This window comes from Sciurus carolinensis, chromosome 5, assembly GCF_902686445.1.
Source record: "Sciurus carolinensis chromosome 5, mSciCar1.2, whole genome shotgun sequence".
Taxonomy (NCBI): Eukaryota; Metazoa; Chordata; class Mammalia; order Rodentia; family Sciuridae; genus Sciurus; species Sciurus carolinensis.
The window spans coordinates 148229643-148248899 of NC_062217.1; the positions used below are offsets into that span (position 1 = coordinate 148229643).

The 19257-nt window shown below is 39.1% G+C and overlaps 1 protein-coding gene across 1 annotated transcript in view; it reads left to right on the forward strand.

The window, feature by feature from the left end:
- Positions 1-14314: 14314 nt before the first annotated feature.
- Positions 14315-19257, forward strand: part of Entpd7 (ectonucleoside triphosphate diphosphohydrolase 7) — a 43031-nt gene continuing 38088 nt past the window's right edge. The window contains exons 1-3 of the mRNA XM_047552447.1: positions 14315-14404; positions 14668-14762; positions 15878-16060. Of these exons, the coding sequence (XP_047408403.1) occupies positions 14755-14762; positions 15878-16060 (191 nt within the window). The 5' untranslated portion in view covers positions 14315-14404; positions 14668-14754. The remainder of the gene's footprint in view (positions 14405-14667; positions 14763-15877; positions 16061-19257) is intronic.

The window sequence follows — 19257 nt, forward strand, 5'->3', positions numbered from 1 at the left end:
TGCCAGTCTGGGAAGTTGTTGCGACACATGGGTTGGGGCCCTCCCCACTGCCAGGCAAGACCGCGGCGGCCCGTTAGGCCCAGGTCGATTCTGGAGTGTCCGACCGCGGGGACCTCTGCAGGACCCGCTGGGTCCAAGGCCCCAATCTCTGGCACTGAGCCTTACACACGCAGTCTCAGTAAACCCCACAGTGGTTGAATGAATGAATTCTCCAGGGCCCCGGCGGTGAATGGGCTCTGCGCCAGGCTGAGAGCTGAAGGCTGGGAAAGGAGATGTCGAAATAGGGCGTGATGATTCAGAGATGATGACAGGTGGAGAGGTCGACTGGAGGCAGCGTTTCAAGCCCTGCAGAGAAAGTATGGCAACTATGGGGAAGTTCGGACGTACAGCTTGTACCGAGTCTGAACCATCCACTTCTTCCCCTTGAGCTGCCTCACTGCCAAACTTTATGGATCGTGTTAATTGCCTTTTGTGATAAGACCGCTCTTGCTCCCAGTCGGGTCGGCTAGTCTAGTGAGGGACTCGTACTGGTTGTACAACAAAGTCAGTGATGCCCAGCCTTCGGGACCACGCCAGCACCGAGACGTTGCGCATGGAGCATGTGCTTCCCTTAGGAACAAGGAAAAAACTCTAGAGCTGCAGCCTTTGCCAAGGAATCAACGCACCATTTCACTCAGTCTTCCCGGCTTCCTCAGGCTCCCTTTGCTGGAGCGTGTTTGCACAAGCTTCCCAAGTTTCCAGCTCAGTCTTTAATACCTATTTTAATGAGATGATGAAGTAATTGTGAACTATCTCTTCTATCTGTTTATAGCGTTTCCTTAGATTAGGAAAGAGGTTTTTCATTTTCTCTCTTAAAGCTTAGGCTTCTCTGGACCTCAGATCCCCCCCCCCCCCAACTTGTCTGTTCCCTTTTTCTTCAGCAGTGGTTAGTAACCTTTCCATCGCGACCTTTTGGAAAATAATAACGCTAAAAATCCGTTTCTCTAACCCTTGATGCATGCACAAAATTTTGCATGACTTCTGAGTTTCAAAGTCCCTGAAGGTGGCTCTTGGACTCCCTAGAGGTCCATTAATTTCAGGTTACAGTATGTTCAGTCTTCTCTATTTTGTAGCTCATTTCAATCCCACTAGAGTACTTCCCTTTACTGACAAATTACTCCTTTACTCAGTAGTCAAAAATGATCTTTCTAGATTCAATCGCCTTTTTCCTATTCCCATTTTTCCACTCTGAGAGAGAACACTTGCTCCCCATTGACTTATCCTTCACTGAAACTTTTTCCTATCTTCAGGAACCATTCTAGTCAACCTTTTAGATTTCTTATAAGGTCTCTTACACTACTCTAGTCACTAAAGTGGGACATTCCTAAAGATCTGATGCTTCTTATCTGTCTCTAACCCCCACTTTGGGGAACTTTGCCATGTAAAACCTGGTTTCCTCATTGAAGCCCTATTCCTTTCTGCATACTTGTTTTGTCGACTGTGCTGAGTGGGGCTTCATGCATGCTAAGGCAAGCACTGCATATCCCCTACCCTATGGTGTGATAAAATATGACTGGGTGGCTCCTTTTGTATGATCAAGGAAGGCCTTCCTGAGGAGAAGACCTGGTGAGTTCTGAATGACAATTAGGAACCAGTCGGGACAGACCTGGTGAAAAGCATTCCAGCAGAAGAAACAGGTACAACAGCCCTCAGGTAAGAACAAGATTAGCATGTTAAGGAAGGGAAATAAGGCCAAAGGAGCTTTTGTTGAAACAATCTTTATTACAACAGCTGAATTTTTAGCCTAACAAACATATGCTCTTCCCTAAAATGCATTTCTCACTTTGTATTTTTTTAAATCAAAATTCTTATTCTTAATGATTTAAAACTTACATTACCCTCTTTTCCTGAAATGCCATTGTACCTGGCATAATGTATGAGTGTATTAGTATATAAAATGAGATGAATTCCAGCAGCCACACATGAAAATAAAGTTGACTGCTTTCTAGTCACTTAGGGAGAAATTCATTCCTAAATGATGAAGAATAGACCATGAGAGCTGGAGAGTTTCATAGGAGATAGTGATCATAGGGCAATCACTGAGGACTGAAGGGATGAGGAGTTAGCATTACATATTTCAGCAGTTTTTAAACTGGAGAAAGTGCACAGGAAGATTTTACAGGGAATATGTGGAAAATGAAGTTTCAAAGGAATCAATTACTATTTCTCATCTGCATGTATTTTTTCATAAAACTCACCTTCCTAAAAAAGCAGATGAGGTAGTTTTTTCCCCTCCTTTCTCAGTCTGTGCTCCCACCTTACAAAAGAAAGGGGTGACCTCACCCATCCTTCATCTTGCTATGATTCATTCCCCAGGTATGTAAAAATCAAGTTGTCAGACAACCTGGGTATTGGCAAGGCCTCCTTTAATCAAGGTACAATTGTAGACTGTCTTTCCTACCTTAGGTATATTTCTGTTAAGGGCAAGCCATGGCTTTTTTTTTTTCAGTGCTGGGGATTGAACCCAGGGCCTTGTGCATGTAAGGCAAGCACACTACCAACTGAGCTATATCCCCAGCCCAACCCTTGGCTTTAAGAACAGCTATTTTGGTCCTTGTGGGATATTTTGTATACATATATGTTGTACAGTGGAACCATGAGTTTTTAATTTAACTATGTCACCTATTCCAACCTCTGACTACTGTCAAAGAATACATTGCTGTATTCCCTGAAATCAAAGAGTGCAATATGGAATATTAAAGGTGGTAGTGCCTTATTTCATTAGGTCTGTGTCTTACCTTATTTTGGGACTAAGATATTAAATATTTATCATTTTTATTTTTGAATTAGGAAGTAATAATGTGCAACAAAGGCAGTGCTCCTTCTTTGGTCAGAAAGAGTTTAGTAGCACTTTTCATTTACTCAAACTTTACCTTAGGTCTCAATTTTATATTTTGCATTATTTCTAGGAGAAGCATAGGGAAAGCACATGTTTATATATTTTCAGAGATTAACATTATGCCTTCAAGAAAATATGTTCAAAGAAAATTTGCATTTTACATTTTCTTGAATATTTATTTTGTATTTGTGTACTGTGGATTTGACCCAGGGGCCCTCTACCAACTAAGCCATATCCCTGGCCCTTTTTATTTTTTATTTTGAGATAGGGTCTCACTAAGTTGCTGAGCTGACCTCAAACTTGAGATCCTCCTCCCTCAGCCTCCTGAGTTGCTGGGATTACAGGTACACACAGCTGTGCCTAACTTTTTGAATGTTTATTTAGGCTTATAGTAAAAAAAAATTCATTTTCCTTTGTCAAAAGATTATTGGCTATACCATTTCATACCTACTTGAATGACTATAATAAAAAACACAACCATGGCTGAAAATAACCACCATTGGTGAGGTGAGGATGTAGAGAAATTGGAACCCTCATACATTGCTGATGGTAATATAAAATTGTTCAACCACTATAGAAAACATTTTGGCAAATCATGAAAAAGTTAAACGTAGGCCAGGTGCTATGGCACAGGCCTATAATGCAGCAACCCGTGGATTCAATCACCAGTACTGAAAAAAAAAAAAAAAGAAAGAAAAAGAAAAAAAAGTTTCCTGACTGCCTTCTCAGTGTTTTTGTTTTTGTTTTTTGTTTTTTCCTTCACTCTATCTTAAAGCTCATATATATCATGAAACTGTGCTAGGCCCTTAGTACCGAGTGTGATGTGTGAGGAAAAGGAGGGAAGGAATGGAAACAGTCCAAAAACAGAAAAACAGATAAACAACTTGAATATATACATGCAATAATTTAGTCATAAAAAAGAACAAAGTAGATACTGATACATACTACAATGTGAATAAACCTGGAAAAATCTTATGTTAAGTGAAGCAAGCCAGATGCAAAAGGTCACATATAATCCCACTTATATGAAATATCCAGAATAGGTAGCCCTGTAAGATTTCAGATTGGTGGTCCAGGGGCAGCTAGGAGAGAATGGGAATAACTCTTTAATGGGTATAAGGTTTCCTTCGGGGGCAATAAAATATACTGGAACTAGGTAGCAATAGTAGTTGCACATTGTGGATGTACAAAATGCCACTCAATTATCTACCTTAAGATGGCTAATTATGCCTTGTGAATTTTACTTCAATTTAGAAAAGATTGGCTAGCACTCAACAGATGAGCGGAATAGGCTAGTATCTCATTATCCTCTCAAGTGCTGATGGCTCTGTAACTCCAAAGAACACCTCTAAACCAGTCTTTATACAACTTTGGGTTGCTTCACACTGACTTGAAAGAAATCTATCCTGGAAAAAAAGTGAAAGATTGGGAAGAAATTGCCAATTTGAGTGTGTGTGTGAGTGAAAATGTTTTAAAATTACATTTTAGTGTACAACCCTGTGAACATACTAAAACAAAAACTACTGAATTGGATGAATTTTATGTGAATTAGAGCTAAACAAAACAGTTTTAAAAAGCAAAGGTCTATTTGGGGTACGTTGAAAGTATCTCTCTTGAAACAATAGTTTCATTATCTTTTAAGCAACAAACTGTTTCCTTTTGCACATTTTTTTGGGGGGGATTACTGCAATCATACCACCACTACCTGCTTTTTAAAAAGTTTCTCCTAGACCATCTTAATTCAAAAAGAAAAAGTCACAAGAAAATTTAGCAGTTTTGGTCTACGAAACAAACCTGATGTTATCTCGGCTCATAAAAAAATCCAAGGAAATTAGTTTCACTGGTTGTTGTTCAGTAGGAAGTTTCAGTTCATTTCATAACCATACTCAAGTTAAGTTGAAACAGATATAGTTAGAGGTAATAATGCTACAGTAAATCCATGTTCATTCTTGTTTAGGCATGAATCTCACTGCCACTCATTTTGTTCATTTATTCATTTCTATTATATCCTTGTTGCCTTGATAAAACTATATCATAAATTTTATAAATAATGCCTCTAATTATTTTTGTACTTTTGTAAGTCCTATATCTATTAGTCATATAATACTTTATCTTCTTTTTGTTTATTTTACAAAGAGGATAAGCAAAACAGTTTTAAAAAGCAAAGGTCTATTTGGGGTACAACTTTTTTGGGGGTACAACTAAGATGCTGTCTTAAAAGCATCTCCTTTTGCATCTGGCAAAATGAAGTGTTACCAAAATGTAATCTGAATTTATAATGCTCTGGACTTTAGGAAATCATTTCTTTTCATTAGAATTAATTTTTCCTTCTCAGACATTTGACAGTTTCCATTAATTCTATCAAATATATAATTGTCAACTTACTGCTTAATCTTGAATTACAAACCTGCATATTTTATAATACCAATTTCTGCTTATCTGTAATATCTTAAGGCACTTTAAAATGGTCTAAATAATTGAAATAGGACTTTGTTCTCAATCAAGAAGAAAAATTGTAGCCAGACCTGGTGTCACACACCTGTAATTCCAGCGATTTAGGAGGCTGAGGCAGGAGGGTTGCAAGATTGAGGCTACCTGGGCAACTTAGCAACACCCTGTCTCAAAATAAAAAATAAAGGGTGCTGGAGATATAACTCAGTGGTAGAGCACCCCTGGGTTCAAACCCCAGCACTACATGCACGCACACACACACACACACACACACACACATACAGAAAAGGAAAAAGAAAAATTGTGACATGCATAAATTCCAATTTTGTGGAATTTAAAAATTTCAATTTCATCTAATTTTAGCTCCATAATAAAGATGTGTCTAAATGAAAGAGTAAAAAGAACAATTAATTGTAACTTGATAAGTTTTGGTAAAATCTTTGTGATATTTTCAGAGACAGATAGTGATTACTTTGAGTAACACATCTTTTTGCAAATAAGATGGTTTTTGACCTTCTAACAAAGTGTAAGGAGATGAAAACATTGAGTGATGAGGATTTAACAAAAATCTCATTTATTCATTTAGTTGTGTAAAAGCCCCCTGTCACATCTGTAACAAAATAATAGAAATAGAACTGGTGATGAATTCTATCTCACTTTAGCAAAGTATAATAATCATCTAATAATTCATGATGTAATTTAAAATGTTTTTAAAAGCCCCACCTATCTATTAGGAGTGTAGTGTATCACAATTTTACTTTTTATGTAATTCTTCATCAAAATCTTATTTATAGTTACATTGTCGTCATATTCCAACTGATGCTCAGGTCTTTTGTAGAGCTTAGATAGTTATGGTTTTACATATGTTTATAAAATTATTTCACTTATATATATATTACCAATAGATGGTAACTGCCCCATTAGTAGGCTGGGAGCATCTTTTTTATTTTGTTTTTGTCCCCCTTCACCATTGTATCTTTAGAAGAGCATGGTACCTGAAACATTTGAAGTAGAATTTACTTGATTTGATAAATAATGAATGAGACACCCCTGGATCCTGGGTCCTCCATAATTAGGGATAATTAAGCTATTTTAATTGGATGGGTGGTAGAAGGGGTAAAGGGGGCACAACTTTCTGGACAAAGAGAAATCATGTGGCTCAATAACTTGTCTATTGAATTCCAGTTTCTTTACCCTCTCCCCTCAACCCTAGGCCTAATGTCCTAGGTATATTATAGTAGGAGCCAGGAACATCACCCAGCAGAGAGCTGGGAACAAGACTTGTTTCTTTTCTAATCTTGGCCTTAGTTCTAAGAAATTCTCTTGGAAGCAACAGGCCCTACAGTGAGTTCAGGATCCAGGACTGGAAATGGTGCCCTTGCCACTACCTGTGAGAGTTTATTAAAAGGTAGTGAGACTGTAAATAGGTTTCTTCCTCTTCTTTCCTTACCAGTGATTCTCAAATCACCCAGGTGAGCTTATTAGTCACGTAAACTTTGGAAACTAGCCTAGACCTAACAAATCATATCTCTGGGAGTGCAGTATGGGAACCTACATTTAAGCAGTAGGTTATTCTGACACTGGTGGTCATTGGACCATACTTTGAGAAATTGTTACTTTATCCCCATATGGTCCAAACACTGACTTGTTTCATAGGTTAAAAAGTATGACTTAGTAGGGGCAGCAAAGTTTTAGCAGTGCTAACCAATCCATTAATTGTTCTGAATGGCATGTGCCAATTCCTAATCTAGGAGCTGGGATACAAAGATGAGCCATCAGAGCCCTAGTCTCTCCCCAATGGGGCTTAGGTTCTGCTGGGGAAGAAAGGCATTAACCAGAGTCTCTTTCATGTGTAAAATTACAACTGGGATGTGTGTAATGAAGGGAGGGTGTAGTTAGGCTATGTGGGATGGAGGGGCAGTGGACCAGGAAGGGAGGCAGAACTTTTTGGACAAGAAGAACACCATGTGGCAAAAGTCCTGTAATGACAGGATAGGTGGGTGTCTAGGGCCCAGGGGAAGCATCGCTGAAGATGAGTTCTGGGAGGTGAGTAGGGGTCATTCCAGGAAAAATTTTGAAAGTCATGTGAAGGGGATCAGTTTATATCTTAAGAACAATGAAATCCTGTGGTAGAATTTTAAGTTGGAGTTGGGTTACTTGGTCAGTTTTGCATTTTGAAAAGGTCACTTTGGTTCCTGTGGAAAAAGACTGAGGGAAGCAACCCTACAAGTTGGGTCATCATTCGTCTTTTACAGATAAGAAAATGAACTGTAAGAAACTTCCTTAAGGTCATATAGCCAGTAAGTGATGGAGCTGGGTTTCCGTCATTGGTCTGTCTGACTCCAGCAGATGAACTTTTCAATACACAGTCTATTATCTCTCTGGATCAAGTTTGTATTGAACTGCCAAAATAGTTGGTCAAAATTATTTTTTAAAAAAGTAAACTAAGAAAGAAGGAGAAAGCCTTATCTAACTCATCCCATTCTAGCTTGAGTTCACGATTCTCCATCTGAAAATGAGGATGAAGAGGATAGCACAGCGTATCTGAGTTTCCCGAGCTTGACCTAAGCTTCAGCTTCCTTGCCTGTAAAATTGCATTTATGATAATAGCAGGTTCCTCACTGAATTGTTTGAAGATTAATTAGGAAAAGAATGTTAAGTGCTTAGCATATCATCTGGCATATAGTTAGAACTCAACAAATGTGATTATTATTTGTAGTTATGTTCCTTTATGAATGCCCATCTGCCATCACAGAAATCAGTGGTGTCAGGTTACTTTACTCCCAAGCAAGAAACCAAAATGGCCATGACTGGCCACTGTCCTCTGCTTGTTTACACAGTTATCTTGTTGCTAGACACCAACACCAAATTTACAGTATCTCACAAATAAATGGACTTTTCTCCTACCAATATCATACTTGAACTCCAGGCCCACATCATGTGGGACCTTAATGATTCTATGAAATTCGTATCATAAAGAGCAGACTAAATGCTTAAGGGAAAAGACTAGAATTACAAATCTTTCCTTGAGTGTTACCAAAGAATGTAATGGTCTGTTGTCCTTGACATACAAAGAAGATAAGTTATCAGTAGGGGATGAGGTTTGATTTGGTTATGTTTTTAATACTTTGTGGTATTAAATCCTTTATAAACATGAGACATGCTTATAATCAAAGCAACTAGCCAGGGTCATGGACATCAACAATCACAACAATGTCTTCTGAACAAAAAACTAGTTACAGCAGCACCTGTGGGTCTCAGACCCATGAGTCTTGAATCCCTGTGTTAACTGTGTGATTTTTCTGGCTGTTCGCCAGGTCCCAGTCCTTCCCCACCCACTAGTGCCTCTGTAGTGCTCAGGGCCACATGCATGTTATGCAGGAGTTCTAGGAATGAGCTACACTCCCAACCCCATCCCTATTTTTTAACATTTTTGTTGCAGACACATTACAAACTAGCACATAACAGCCCAGAAACACATCAACTGCACCAAAAGAGATAATCAAATATTTTAGGAAATGGGAAGTTATCCTCACAGTGACAAAAATGACAAAAAAAAAATCACTTTTAGATTTAATTCAGCCAACTCAAGAATTATCGATTGGGCTTCAGTTTTATGTGTGTCCAGCACTGTGCCAGGGAATGGAGAGGGATGAGTAGAGTCAGAGTATACAACAAAAGGAAGGAATGAGTTGCAGTCCTCTTTTTCAAGAGACTTGCAATCTTTGGTGAAAAAAGACATGCATGCATGCATTATGCAATACTGGTAACTAACTGCGAATTATTTTGAAGGGCTTACTATTGCCAGCCAAATTTATACATTATTTAGTTTAACCCTGCATGGTTGCACATTAGTTATCTATTGTTCCATAACAAATTATCACAAAACATGATGACTTAAAAATAGATATTTATATTTATTATCATTAATACCACCCCCATCAATAAACATTTATTATCCTTTCTGTGGGTGAAAAATTTGATACAGTTGATTGGGGCTACAGATACCTGAAGGCTTGATGTGGGCTGACTCACATTGCTGGCAGTTGATACTGATTATTGGCAGGAGGTCTCTGTTCCTCTCCTTGTTGATCTGTCCAGGGAGCTGCCTAAGTATCCTCATGACATGATAGTACATGGAACCACATTGTTGGCAAATTATTGTATGTCTTTTTAACTATAGTGGTTCTAGAGGATATGTAATAGTATCTCATTATAGTTTTAATTTGCATTTCTGTAATGACTAGTAATGTTGAACATTTCATGTGCTTATTTGCCATTTATTAGATCATTTTTGGTGAAGTATCCAAAGTTTTGTTCATTTATATTTGGGTTGTTTATTTTCTTCTTTAGTTTTGAGAATTTTTTTGTATTCTGGATATAAGTCCTTTATCAGATATATGATTTTCAGATCCCTCCCACTCGTGCATGCGGCTTATCTTTTCATTCTCCTAGTAATGTGCTTTGAAGAGTAGATGTTAGTTTTAATGAAGACCAGTTTCTGAAGTTTTCTTTGTGGATCTCACTTTTGCCGTTGAATCTAAGAAATCTTATCTAAACCTAAGACCACTAAGATTTTCTCATATCTTTTTCTTTTACAAGTTTTATAGCTTTAGTCCTTACTTGTAGCACTGTGATCTATTTCGAATTAGGTTTTATATGAGATCTTAGGTTTTTTGTTAACTGTCAGTTTTTTACTTAATGGCATGTCTTTGATATCTTCTCCTACGTTTACATAATGAGCTTTCGTATTCACGTTTAGAGCCATATTGCTCTGGTGGAGATGTCATTCTGGCTGTAGGGAGACAATAAACCAATGGGTAAAACACCTTGTGGTAAAATGGTGATACAGTAAGGAAGTGTGGATGTCACAGACAGCTAGAGTTTTAAATAGGATGGTTAGGGAGGGTCTTAGGGAGGGAAGTAGATATTTTAATAAAGGCTGAAGGAGATCAGGAAGCAAGGAACCAGGAACCAGGTAGGGAGAACAGACACACAATCTCTGGGGAAGGAAAGAAAAACACAAAAGACTTAAGGCAAGAGAGGGTCTGCCATGTCCTGGAAGAAAGGAAGGAAGGTAGCCTGTGTAGCTGGAGTAAACTGAGGGGAGGAAATAACAGTGGGAAATAAAGTCAGAGAGGTAAGAGTTGCGTGTGTTCAGCAGATGGCATAGGGCCTTGCTGGTTGTAGATCATGAGGGCCAGGGCTTTTCCTTTGAGTGAGATGAGAAACTACTGGAGGGTTTGGAAGAGCAACATGATCTGGCTTGGACTTGAAAGATTCATATTGATCACAGAATTCAGAACAGATTGCAGAGGGGCAAGACCAGTTCAGAGGTTACTGCAATAATCCAAGAAGAAATGGTAGCAGTTTGGGCCAGGTTAGTGAGAAGTGGTTGGATTCTGGATACATTTTAAGGTAGTGCCAACAGGCTTTGTTGATGGACTGAATGTGTGTGTGAGAGGAAGTGAGGAGGGTGTGAGAGGAAGAGAGGATGAATCCAAGATTCTGGGCCTCAGCATCTGGAAGAATGAAGTGCTTTTGACCCTTCATCAGTGTGTTCTGTACTGTTGAACACTTAGCTTTCACTGACTTTAGTTCATGATGTTATCAAGGACCTGAGTTTTCAGTCTATGCAGTATTTCTATTCTGTTATTCCCAGGCTTGTCTTCTCAGGATTGTAAGCATTAAGCATCACATCCTTAAGATTACACCAGGAAAGAAGAAAAGAGACCTTCTCTCATTTTGTAATTTTTTAAAAACTTGTATGTATCTCTTTTAAGATAGAGAAAAACTTTCCTAGAAAGTTTCCCTCCTCTCCACCATTCCCCACAAAAGGCGACTTCCTTTCAGTATCATTAGCTAAAATTCCATCACATGCCCATGTTTAAATTATTATTTGGTTAGGGTATGGGCCCACCACGATTGAGTTAGATCAATAATAGTTTATTCCCTGGGGCTGGGGTTGGACCTCAGCACTCTTCAAACACACAGCCAAGCATGAGAGAGTGGTTACTTGATAAGTTAACAGGGCAGAAGAGTCTTGGCTTTTGGGGCAGGCAGTCAGCAAATCCATCACACCATCCTAAGGAATTTGGACTATACCTGTAGGGATAAGGAACCAATGAAGAATTTTAAGTGAGCAAATAGCATGATTGGATTTCCATGAATGGAGGGCCACTCAGAGGGGCGTAGGTTGGAAGGCTGTGCCAGAAGATATTGAAAAAGATTTCAGGCACTTGATTAAGAACACTTAGTGACCCACTGGATGGAAATGAGGAAAGAAAGTAGAAGGAAGAGATTCCAGAATGGCTCTCACACAGGTTTCTGCTTGGTTGAATCACAAGGTATTTTGTTAAAGATGGGAATATGAATGGAGGGGGTTTGGGTGGATATGGTGAGAGTGGAGACAGACTAAGTTTGGTTTTGAACAATGAGGTGCCTTAAAGACACTTGAAGAGAGACGAGTAAGTGTGAAAGAGTGAAGACCGTGTTACTTGAAGTGTGGAAGAAAGGAGAATTGATAAGGGGAAACAAAATAATGCATGCTACTGACAGCTAGTATGAACAGGACTGCTGATTTTGCTCAGGGTTGTGCATCAAGTGTATCTGGAGAAAAATTTGCATGTAATTGTAGACAAGTCTTTAAAGAGTAGTTAAAAAACATGTTTTGGAATATGGGCTTCTATATTTGCTTCAACATGAAATTGAGACTAGCAAATAAATAGAAAATGGTCTCAATCCTTTTTTATTTGACCAGTGAACTGGAAACCTCAGAACTTAGCCCTGAGAGTTATTAATCAGATAAGCATTGCAAGTTTTTGTAAAGAATCCTGCTTAACAAATGCCTGAGGGCATATGAGTTTATTAAAGGAAGTATTGTCCAAATCAAACTGTCAAAGAAAGTTTTGCAAGGAAAGAGTAATGAGAAAGTTTGGGGATTAAAATGTAGATTTCTTTTCTGTTTTATGACAGTAGTTATTTACATTCTCTAATTTTAGACATTGTTTCCATGCACCTTTGAGTTGTAAGTTATAATTACAATTAATTTATAACAATAATTAATAATTAAGTTGTAATATAGTTCATAAACTCATGAGTTAAAATAGTAATAGTAATTCTATTCTGCTGAAAAACAGTCATTTTTGTGGAACATTGAAGTTTGAAATATATCTAGATTTAGAACTCTCAGAAGACAACTTCGAGAAGTTTAAAAAAAATTCCAAAATATCTGTTGAGTTCTTTCCATTTCTACATGTTTTAAGCACTGAACAGTGCTCTCAAATAATAAAAAATATCTAATAGTTGTATAATTTTGTGGTTAATCCCAATTTTATGTAACTATTTTACTCAATGTGGTTTCAGGGTTCAGATAAAATATAACACTTGAAGCAGTGTGAGGATTTAGAGACAGAGGAAAAAAACAGAAATGAGAATAGAAGAAGGGACAAGTTAGTTAGCAAACCAATTATATTGACAGAGTAGTGAAGGGGAAAAACAATAGTCATGAGAGACTAAATCTAAAACTAAAAAATGGGCAGATTATAAATGGCAACTAGAACCTGCCCCACAACCTTGGCAGCAAGATCTGATCAATAACTGTCAGCTTCTCTATTTTTTACTCCTCCCACCTCCAACTTGGGACCAACTAGAGACAGCCAAATATGCTCCCCCAAACCAATCACAAAGATGCGTGCTCCTAGTTAGCTTCCGGCTTCCCCATGCTAATGCTTCCAAGTTATACATGAATAACTCCCTCCACCTGTCCTTCACTGTTAAGCTTCCCCACTTCCCTGACAGCCTGTGAGTATGCTAAATGCAAGTAAAAGTGAAGGACTCCTGATTTTGAGAACAAAATTCTCATTTGAGTGGTCTTCATCCCCCCCCCACATTCATTCATTCATTTATCATACATTAATCATGTTGCATATGCCAGACAGTGGCTAGTTTTTGGACTTTGTGAAAGCAGACAGTCCTGCCCCTAAGGATATTCTGGCTAGTAGGACAGACACATAGAGTTGTAATTCAAAGTGGTAAGAGGAACCGTAGTCATGTACAAAGGAGGTGTATGTCAGGTAAGGCTTTTATAAGATGACCCTTAAGCCAAATGGCAAGGAATAAGCAGAGTTGGTCTGGCTAACAGGCAGGGAAGGGGTGCGTGGAGAGAGGTTATTGAAGGTAGGTGACGAGTTGCAGAAGATGGTAGGACGGGTCGTGGACGATGATAAACCGGACACGTTGCGAAAATCTTAGCCTTTATGCTGTCCAAGCGACTCCTTCCTGGAAGTAAGGGAGAGGACTGCGGAAAGCAAAGACGAATAAAAATATTTAGAGACGGAATTACTGTAAGGTCCAGGAGGGCAGAGACAAAGAAGCTCGTAATGTTTGGCACACATGTTCAATGAATGTTGAATGGATGGACATAAGTACTTTAATGAAGATATCGTCTCGGATTTATGTTTTTCTCACGGGACAAGACAATAGAGTTGGGACATCACTTTTGATAGGCGATACGAAAGGTTTGGGAGAACTGCCATTCTTTCCGGGGAGGATGCTGGGCACGAAATCTCCAACGGGTTGTGGGCAAGGGATGCACTTCTGTCGCGAACACCGAGACCCACCGACCGGAGCCACTAGGTCCTAAGAACCGCTGCGGAGAGTGACCAGTAGAGAACTCGCGCCACCCCGAGGGCAGCCCACACCGCGCCTCCGGGCACCACTCACCTGTGCGCACATCGCCCGCCCTTCCAGGCGGAGCCTCCACACAACAAGCCTCCTTTCCGATTGGACAGGGCTGTAAATCCTGGGGCGGGCATTAGATGCCCGGCGCTCTTGAGGATTGGCCACCCTGGCGGATGGACGTGCTGTCGGCGCAGCGGGTTCGCGCTTGACTCTGCCTGCGTAGTGGGCGGGACCGTCTCGGGGGAACCCTGTCACTCATTGGCTCCGTGCGGTTTCCTTGGGGACGTGGCGCCGCCGCCGGCACGGGCCCTCCTTCCGGCTGGGCTGGAGGCTGGAGGAGCAGCTGTGGACCGAGCGGAGCGGTGCAGAGGGACCGGCGGGCCGCTCGATCCCGTGAGTGAGAATGCGGAGAGCTGCGGGACCGGGGGAGACGGGGAGAGAACACGGGGACCCTCTCTACCTGGGAATTGCAGATTCCACGAGAACGCTCCGCTTCCAGGGCACCCGGATGGGGTCCGCTGGGCCTGAGGAACGAGAGGGGACAGACACAGAGTGGGAAGATATGGAAAAGGGTGGGAGATATGGAATTCTCTTGAAGGTCTAGTCTCGTGGGCACTGCTTGGAGGTAAGCCTGAAACCCAGCAAACTCTTTCCAGGCTGCAGACTTAGGAGATGCCTGGGACAAGGAGGCCACCTTCTCAGGTCAAAAGAAAAAGGAGGTGACAGACCACTGAAGGGAACCCATGGCTAGGTAAGGCTGCACACTTTCTCGATGACTGGGGACTCAGTGGAGGATGGCAGGCAGGATCGAGGGGAAGGGGATCCTGAGAGGCTAATATCTATGAGATCTGCCCTGAGGCTGCACCTGGACTTTGCATCCTGGTCAGGAGTATGCAAAGATGGTCAAAGGTGTATTCTTTTAAAGGCAGGTGCAATAAGAATTTTCATCTAGTAACCCCGGGGTTATGGAGGGAGACTGTTCACTCAGTTCTGAAAAGTGTTAGATTGTAATATTCTCTCCAACTTCCATCTGAGTGAAGCTAGGTGTCCCTTGAGAAAGTTAAATGGGCATTATTATTATTATTATTTTTTGTGAACTTCACAACTGAATACACTTATCCATATATTATAATTCTCTGAAACTTTTTTAAAAAGGGTTAATGTGGATCTACATATTCCAATATGGGACAGTTGCAAAAGAAAGTGAAGGAAAGAGCAGAACCATTTTTTTGTGCTTCCATTTTTGTAAAACCAAGGGAATGGACACACTCACGGGAGATATTACCATATGTATTACTATGTATTTATGCCTGCATAGTCATTGAATATTCCTGGAAAGATACATAGAAACTTGGTAGCAGTGGTTACCTCTGAGAGAGGCAGGTAGTGGGGTCAGGTCAAAAGATTCACTTTTCACTAAATATCCTTTCGAACTGTTTTTTTTTTTTTTTAAATTATTTTTCACCATGTGCATATATAACTTATTAAAACATTTAAAAAGACAGTTGAATAATTTTCAGATTATCCAGTTTCTTGTCGGTGTTCTTGGTGGGAAATGTTGGTGTGATTCTCTAGTGTTATGAAGTTCCCAAGAGAGCTTGGTGATCTTTTCATTAATATGAGATTAATTCTTTAAATTGCATTCAAAAGTTCAGAGTTTGGAAAGAGCAGATATGACTTTTCTGATTTGCATAGAAGCACCATGAACCATATAGGTGCTTTTTTAAAATTTGAGACTTAAAGAATAGACTTTTTGTTGGTGAATTTTTTGCCTTTTTTAGGGGAGCTTTTATCCAATTTAAAACCCATTTTAAGCACTCAATTTTGGAGACTTTTAAGACTTAATTCATGCTTGTCTCATTTCAGGATCAGTTTTTCCTACCTCTGCCCAGCTTCCTGGTACTTCACTGTGCCCACAGTGAGCCCATTTCTTCGTCAGCGGGTGGCATTCCTGGGGCTCTTCTTCATATCCTGTCTCCTTTTACTTATGTTAATCATGGACTTTCGACATTGGGGTGCATCATTACCAAGAGATAGGCAATATGAAAGGTGAGTCAGCTTTAGATCACTGATCAGCTTTGACACTGTTTAACATACTACTACCTTTGACCCTTTGTGGGGGGGGATATTGTACGTTTATTAGTAAAGATTGCTTATTATTTATTAAGTAAGAAAAAATTTAAACTCCATTTTGGAGTGTTCAGTTTTGATTCAGGAATGCTGATACTGTCTTTTACCATGAAAGGCATCTTTCTATTTTCTTGTTTTAGTGGGCTGACTTACTGGGTGCATAAATGTTCAGGATTATTGTACACCCTTGATGAATTGATCCATTTATCATTATTAAATGATTCTCTTTGTCCTTGATTATATCATTTGCTCTGAATTCTACTAGTCTGATATTACAGCTGCTTCAGCTTTCTTTTGATTAATATTAGTATGATAGATCTTTAGTCTGTGCTTTTAGTTTTAGCCTATTTTTGTCTTAGTATTTAAAGTGGGCTTCTCATAGTCACTGTTTAGTTCAGCCTTACTTTTTATCCAATCTGACAATTTCTGCCTTTTAATTGGGGTGTTTAGGCAATTTGCACTTAATTATAGATTGAATTTAATCTATATTGCTGTTTGTGTTCTATTTGTCACATTTGATCCTGTTCATGTTCCTCTTTTCTTTCTTTTAAATTGAGTATGTATTTTTCTGATTCCCTTGTATCTCTTACTGACTTATAAGCCCTAACTTTTTTTAAAGTGATTGCTTTAGGGTTTATAGTATACATCTTGAATTTACCACAGTCTACTCAAGTAATATCACACCGCTTTGCAAATATTATAACAACCCACAACAGTATACTTTCATTCCTCCATTCCCCTTGGTCTCTGTGATATTGTCATACATTTTATTCTTACTTATAACTTTCACAATATGTTGTTATTATCTTTGCTTTAAACAGTCAATTAACTTTTAAAGAGATTTAAAATTAAAAAAAAAAAGACTTGTATATTTATCCATGTGTTTACCATTTCTGGGTTCTTCGTTCTTTTATATAGATTTGTATTTCCATCTGGTACCATTTTCCTTTCGCCTAAAGAATTTTCTTTAAATTTCTAGCAGAGCAAGTCTGCAGGTGATGAATTCTTTCAACTTTTGTATGAAGAAGAAGTCCTTATTTTGCTTTCCTTTTGAAAGAAGTGCTCATTGGTTATAGAACTCTAGATCAATTGTTTTCTTCTTTCATTATTTTAAAGATGGTGCTCTACTATCTTTTGACTGCATTCTTCTTGTGGAGAAGTCGGCTATCATTTTTATCTTTGTTCTTTCTGTATATATGTGTTTTTTTCCCCCTCTGATGGCTTGTAAGATTTTTTCTTTCCTCTCCTTTTATTCCTTACTTCTTTTCTATCTTGCTTTTGACTGGGGATTGAACACAGGGGTGCTTTACCACAGAGCTACATCCCCAGCCCTTTTTATTTTTTATATTGAGACACTAAGTTGCTGAGACTGACCTTGAGGTTGCTATCTTCCTTCTCTAGCCTCCTGAGTTGCTGGGATTACAGGTGTACACCACTGTGCTCAGCCTTTTAAGATTTTCTTTTTTTTCTTTCTTTTTTTCCCTGTGGGTACCCTTTTTTATTTTTTATTTTGAGACAGGGTCTTGATACATTGCTTAGGGCCTCACTAAGTTGCTGAGGCTGTCCTAGAACTTGTGATCCTCCTACCTCAGCCTCCTGAGCTATTGGAATTACAGGTGTGTGCTACCGTGGCCGGCTAAGATTTTTTTTTTTAATCACTGGTTTTAATCAATTCGATTATAATGTGCTTTGTTGTAGTTTCCTACATAATTTGTGATTCTTGTTTTTGAGAAACGTTTTCTGAGAACTCACAGTGTGCATGACATTGTGATGGGCACTGGAATACGAATATGAAGTGTGGTCCTTGGATTTTTGGATCTATGGATTTGTAGTTTTTAATCAAATTTGAAAGTTTTGCTCATTATTTCTAAACATATTTTCTGTCCTCCCCATTTCTCCTTTGGGGACTCCAGTTGCACATATATGGAGCCATGTGAGACATTTTCCACAGCTCACTGATCATCTTTTCTTCCCCCCAGTGTTTTTTTTTTTTCCTTCTGTGTTTGATATTGGATATTTTATTGCTGTGTTTTCAAGTTCATTAGCATTTTCTTCTGTAGTTTCTAATCTACTGTTAATTCCACCTGGTGAAAACTGAATAGCTTTTTTCATAGAGAACTCATCTGAATTACTTGACAGTCTTTCAATGCCATACCAATTGTACAGAGATCTGCCTTCATTTTGCTATTTTTCTTTTTGCGATTAGTTTCTGTAGAAGATACAAAATTAAATGATGGCATATTGTGTTCATCATCTTCAGAATGATTTTCTAATTTTTTTTAGAATTTTCTTCTCGTTATTGCTCCTCAGATATGTATCAGGAGACTTCAGGCTGCAAGTAACAGCCAAAACTGACTCAAATAATTAAAAAATTTCTTCACTCACAAAACCAGAAGTCCAGGGATAGAGGGACCACAAGTTCAACATTGGCTAGCAGGACGGGAATCTGTGTCTTCTCTTCATTTTCCACAATGTCAGCTAGCTTAATGGTTGCAAAATAGCAGCCGTTAACAAGCAGAGCAACGTGCATCCTCATTCATGTCCTGTGAGAGAAACCGGTGCTCTGTGGCCCTTTTCTAAGAATGAACTACCTTTCCATAAACCTCTAGCAATCCTTTCCTTGAATCGCTTGTGGTTGGAATTGAGACATATGCCTACTCTTCTTTTTAGTTCTGGGTGATTCTGTTCCCAGAATTTCTTGTTTTCTCTTCATTCTTATTAATTCATTAAATAAAACTTTATTGAGCAGCCACTGTACGGAGGTGATGTTAGTCATGAGGACAGGGAGACTTTGGTACCTTTCCTCAAGAAGTTCATGTTTTCACCTTTCCTTCAGTAGCAGCTCTGCTCATTTGTTATTGTCTGAATCTTCCTTTCCAGAAGAGGGAACACTATTTGAGTGACTACAGTGGTCAACAGTTGCTTTAAGAAACCTGTTAATTTTGGAGCCCTAAATTCATAAGTTTAGTTTCTTTAATGTTTATTGGGATTTTCTTGACAAACCTAAGTTTATTTTCCCACAGGAAAACAGTATGGTCTAATTATGGAATTCCATATAGATTAGTTAGTATGGCCAGAGTAGATAATTAGGGAGTGAGTAGTGAGCTATACAACTG